General features: G+C 35.6%; 1 protein-coding gene across 1 annotated transcript in view; it reads left to right on the top strand.

Annotated features, from left to right (window-relative positions):
* LOC122075891 (ribose-5-phosphate isomerase A-like) overlaps positions 1-6,000 on the top strand; it is a 32,793-nt gene that overhangs the window by 14,939 nt on the left and 11,854 nt on the right. Inside the window, exons 3-6 of the mRNA XM_042641104.1 lie at positions 4,701-4,772; positions 4,901-4,981; positions 5,083-5,112; positions 5,658-5,744. Of these exons, the coding sequence (XP_042497038.1) occupies positions 4,701-4,772; positions 4,901-4,981; positions 5,083-5,112; positions 5,658-5,744 (270 nt within the window). The remainder of the gene's footprint in view (positions 1-4,700; positions 4,773-4,900; positions 4,982-5,082; positions 5,113-5,657; positions 5,745-6,000) is intronic.

Below are 6,000 nucleotides of genomic sequence, written 5' to 3'. Positions count from 1 at the left end.
GTGGAGTTGGGTTTGGTTGACTGCTTCAACAGCACTTTTTTTTTTTAAATGATTGTTCTCTGTCTCGACAGAAACCGGAAGAGAGAATAGGGAGAAGATGGGAAGGAAAGAGCAGGTTGATGGGAAGGGAAAGGAATGGAACAAGGAGGGAGAACGAAGGAGAGGATCCTTCGGCTCTGATACCAAGTTGATGGAGAACCTTAGGGAAGAGAGGGGAAATCAGAGTAGAGAGGGGGAAAAGAAGGTTTACACTCACACATTCATTCAATAATCAAATTGCTCTCTAAATCTTCAGTCGATGACAACCAATATATAGGAAAATAGGAACATGAATTTATAAACTTAACTGGAATGGAAACTAGCCTAAATTGGAAACAACTATAAAAAGGAAACCAAAGCAAGGAAATAAATCCTACTCCTACGTTCAAGTCTGGAAACTAAAAGCATGAAATAAAATACTAAGTAAACTACTAATTTTATTTCCAACCCTTGTTGGACCAAAACCCTGGGCTGGACCGGTTCTTCTAGGCTCTTGGCTTCCAAAGCCGGTCATGCTGGTCCAACCAAGAAAGGGCAGCCATATCTGCATCACCCTGTTTTCAGACCTGAGACTGAAATCGATAGCATGGATCTTTTTGCTTCTGATTTCTTTGGTGTTCAGACATATTTTCCATATTGTTACTAACCTATTTCATCATCTAAACTAGCATTTTATATCTGTTCTGATCTGATTCCAAAAAACTATAATTCTGAGATCGATATCATACCCTTGATCTGTTTGTGGTTTTTCTTTTGAGAGTATCCTGCAGCTCTGGGATTTGGTTGGCCTTGCCTATTTCCACATTAGACTGCTTCATGTTGGTCACCCATGAACACTAACAACTGCAGTGAATCATTATTGATTAAAAAAAGACAAGAGAGGGATCTTTTTCTTTCTCTTATGTTCATATTGTGCCAATCAGTTGATGCGATGAATTTTTCCTATGGCTTGCTCTTTTTTTTTAGTTCTTTTATCTGGGTTTGATTGCAAACATATATAGTAGTTAATCTTTATTTCATAATGCCGTAATAAGCTAATAGCAATCCCATTAATTTGTGGAATACATTCAGCTCTTTTTTCCTTTCTCTTTAATGATATCACATTGATACGCATAGAAGGTTCTGCTCACCTGGTGATGTAGTCATGATTATAAATTTATAATCACTTATACCCACTCCACTTTCTCCCTCTCTTCCAACATCTATATCAAGCAATTGCTCTTTTTTGAAAGTTTGCTCTTTCCAAGACATCTCTAATGGCTATATTTCAATGCTATATTCCAAGGGCTATATTCCAACCACCATATTTTAATGGCTCTTTCCCAATGACTCTTTTCTCTCTCCTATATATATATATATATATCTTTTGTTTTGAAGAGATAGAGTTGATGATTTATATTTCCTGGAACTTGTGGGTGTGCCATGGTGAGCCTCAATCTTGAGTTTGAGATCCTTTAGTGGTGAATGAGTCCCTAAGAGACCAAGACTTAAGTGGTCCTCTCTAACCCTTGTTATCCTGTAAGACCTGTACCTAAATCTTATTAGCATTTTTCTTTTTTGAGCTGCATCACCTGGATCATATATTCTTCAGTTACAGGAAGTATCCCATTCTTTTGGATTTTTTTTTTCTACCGAAGATCCTAAATGTAGAATTAGGGTTCTACAATTAAAAGTCTTCAAAGAGTGAAACAAGCTCCAAAAAACCCTCGAACAACCTTAGCTTCTGTTGGAAATAGGAGAGAAAAAACATGCTCTTTTGGTTTTGGAAAGTGCAAAAAGCAAAGGATAAATCAGGGCTAGGCATTAGAGGGCATTAGTAGTGCGGGTTGGAACAGGAAACTGTTTTAATAGAGTTAGGGTTTCATGAATTTGGAGGTGATAGGCTGGGATGGGTTTTGATATGGTGTCACATAAACTAAAAAGTATTTAAAAATATTTTGATGGGTAGGGTTCTGATGGTAGATGATGAGGCAAAAGGGTTGATGGAGAAGTTGTTTTGGTGGTGCTTTGATGGATATTAATGCTGGAAAAGGACTGTTTCAGAGCTTGAAGAAGCTGCTAGAACTGTAACAAGAAATAGAAAGTAGAAGCGATAGCTCAGCTAGGAGTCCAATTAGGGTTGAAGAAACCTAACTTCAAAAGGGCTTCCAAATCCACACAGAAATAGCTAAAATCTTTAGAGGGTAAAACTTCTTCTCACTTAGTCAACCTCTTGTAGGGGTTACAAGCCTCTCTATAGTTGATTGCTACCTTCAAAGTAGGAACTACTTAAATCAAACACCCTAAACTTAACCATGGCACTTTTAGAAACTCTAAGAAGTATGAACTACAACATAACTCTTTTTTAACCCACTACAAGCCCACAACATAAAGATCCCATGAAACTCAGAACACCAAGAGGCTGCAATTCCCAAAAACCCTGCGACACATAATTACAGTACCACCAGTGCTTTAAAAAAATCTGAAAATATCCATTACCTTCTTAGTGTGTAACAAAACCCTCTTAACTTTATAGACTACTTTGTGAACCCTACTCAATAACATATGCACCAGCTCAAAAATTTCCCCAAGCGGGCACAAAGGTAACAAACAGAATTCTGGCATGTAAAAATGTTTTCTCTGCAGAGATTTTGATAAAATACATAACCCTGGACAGAAAGATGTACTATTTGGTACAGTGAGAAAGTGAGTCTAAAAAGAAGTAGATTCCATATGCTACTAAATAGATGGCTTATATTAAAATTATTTTTCCCTTCTTTGAAATTTATGTATGTAATTATCAATACTAATCATAGTTGTCACAGTGCCAAGGCAAACCAAGGTGGTGGAGGGCTACCTAAGCACTTAGACGACAAGGCGCCTGTCTTAAGGCGAACAAGTCGACCAAGTGTTATTTTTTATGTACTCTCTTTTCTAACATTATTTAGCATGTTACATATAACTTGTTTCATAAAAAATCAACATCAATCCACATCAAGTTATCAAAATCAACATTAATCCACATCAAATCATAAAAAAATCAATATTAAGTTACATTAAGTCATTAAAAATCAACATTTAAAGAAATTTTTTTTTTTCTATAATAAGTTTGACTGGACAAATGACTTTAGTTTTACATACAATTTTTTGCGTTAGTTATAGTACAAAATCAGTTTTCCAACAATTCTAAGATTACTTAAATCTGAATTATAATGACAAAGTTATGTTCTGGCCAAACTTATTTTAAAGTTCGCAAATACCATTAAAATCACTTAAATGAAAATAATTTTATGGATATCAAAACAAAAGATTATTTTACTAAAATTTTGATTTTTAGCAATGTTTTACCATGATAAGATTTATAAAATTTTTGAAATTGAGAAAAACCTCAGCATTTGAAAGTTGAAAATCACTCATACAACAAAAGATCCAGTTTTTTTTCTTGGACGGGGGGGTTGACATTTTATCCTCTGGAAATTTTATTTTTAAACTATATTTATTTGATTCAAATAGGAAGTATTTTCTTATTTATGAATAATAGCTTAAGTAAATGAACATTTACTTAAATAATATTTGGCATAAATAAGTGCCAAAATATAAGGCGACATGCAGTGCAATAAGGCAACAGTCGCCTAGGACCCAGGAAAACTGCTGGATGCTAAGGTGGCGCCTAGGCGAAGCCTTGACAACTAGGGGTGAAATAGGGCCAGATTTCTTAAAACCCTAACCCAGGCTCAACCCAACCCTGCCGGGTTCATGCCTAGGCCCAACCTTACCGGGCTCATGCCAACCCAACCCAACCCAACCCAACCCAACCCGATCCGACCCTAATTGAGCCGGGGTGGGCCTAATTGGCCTTGATTCTTGTTAAGGTCGGGCTAACATTGATTAACCCTGTTTTTGCTATGTGTCCTAAGCATTAAAAAATATAAATAAATAAATAGCACCAATAAATCAAATGATCAATACACAATTAAAAGAATGAAGTGTAACACAATAATAGATGTTTAGGACACCTAACCATAAGAATCAATGACCCAAATTCCATTATTCATAATAAAATGATAGAATGATAGCCCTAAATTATATTACATAAATCATGGTTAAAATCAGGGTTGGGATGGGTTCATGCCAGGCTGGGCCTAGGCCTCAACCGAGTCCCGACCAACCCTAACCCGCCCTCAGTGTTAGAAATCTTAACCCAAGCCCTGTTCGGGCTCAGGGCAGGTTCGGGTAGTCAGGGCCAAACTTACACCCCTATTGAAAACTATGATAAGAAATAAATACTAACATAGGGAAAAGGACTAGTTCTCATGCGAAATGAAATTGGTGCCTTAAAGCCTGATCTTATGTTTTGTATGACCAAAATATATATATATATATATATATTTTTTTTAGTAGGAAATTTTACATCGAGTAGAGCTGATTGGAGGGCAAGGACTGACCCCATTTAATTGGGATAAGGCTGAGTTGTTGTTGTTGTAGTCCGAAATTTTACAAGTTAAAATTGTCACATTAGTATAGTATTCTTATATAATAGTAGGAGTTCCATACTGGTCCCTGCAGAAATGGAACTCTCATTATGTTTCAGCTGACTTATGTTAATAAGAACCAGTAATACCACACAGAAGTTCCAAGGTAACTAACCATTTTCGCTAATCTTTGCTCCTTTGTCTTTTCAGTTGAAAGATGTTGTTGCTGTGGGAGCAAACTACCAGTCACGAGTTCTGGCTAGGCAGTTTGGTGTAAAGACTGTGAGTTCCATTTACAATATACATCTGAAGCTTCCTCCTCTCCTAGATACACTCGTTTTGTATGGAAAAATAAGATAAAGTTATTTTTAAGTGTTCTCTCAGCATTCTTTAATCTTCTTGATTTGCAGGTTGATTTGAATGATGTCAATAACGTTGACATTGCCTTTGATGGAGCAGATGAAGTAGACTTAAATAAAAATATATTGAAGGTTTAGTTGCATGAGTCTTCATGTTTTTATTCTGCTTATTTGTATATTCAAATAGTGTTCAGTGCTGATTACACTAAAACGAAGATTTTCTTTCTTGCCAGGGTGGGGGAGCTGCTCATACCATGCAAAAGGTATGTTTGATTTATATCTGAAATGATTTCTTGACCACAAACTCCTCTGGGAGGTTCAAAATAAGCGGTTGAGTATTTTGTTAATGTTTCAGTTTTAGACAAATCCATTACTGTTCATTTTATTATTATTATTATTTTTATTATTTATTATTTATTATTTTTATTTTTTTTAATTTTTTTGAAACATCTAAATAGGAACTGATAAATTCTTTGTTGGGACACCTGCATGTTTGACATGACTATGGCATCCTTTAGCTGTTTAGAGATGACACTGAGAATCTAGCTTTCAAAGCTTGGCAGCATTGATTGAAATAAAAAGACTGACAGATAAAAAGTAATCATTAAAATATTCAAAAAGGAGCCAATGTTCTGTAGTTTCCAACCTATGAGGCCCATTAACTATTGCTATTGAAAATGAGGTTAATTTGTATGGTGCAAGTCTCTGATTGTCTCAGAAGTTTGATTTAACTTTTCATAAAAAGTATAGTTAGTTCTTTTAATCATTTTCAACTGTAATTATTGTCATGTTTCATTGTCTCTATCAGGTACTTGATTCCATGGCAAAGGAGTGTATAATATTGGTAGACCAATCAAAAGTGGTTCTCCAGCTTGGTAGCACATTTCCTGTTCCTGTGAGTTGATATCTTTCATCGGTTATTTTTGTCAGGAGTTCACTACACACATGCAGACCCTTACCTGTCTGCCCGCCAACATGATATGAAATTGAATATATGTGCATATTTGAGTATTTATGTAACTGGTAATATAGGTTGATGCATGTCTGTCACTGCCTGTGCTTGACATGGTTGATTACCACATTGTCATGTTCATTCAAGTTGGTTCTACAAAATTTTGGAGCTACAGGACCATATTGGGTTATTTTTGGAG

The sequence above is a fragment of the Macadamia integrifolia genome, chromosome 4, assembly GCF_013358625.1.
Source record: "Macadamia integrifolia cultivar HAES 741 chromosome 4, SCU_Mint_v3, whole genome shotgun sequence".
In the NCBI taxonomy this organism is placed as follows: domain Eukaryota; kingdom Viridiplantae; phylum Streptophyta; class Magnoliopsida; order Proteales; family Proteaceae; genus Macadamia; species Macadamia integrifolia.
The sequence above is the reverse complement of the archived record's forward strand: the minus strand, read 5'-3'. Positions and strand labels throughout refer to the sequence as shown.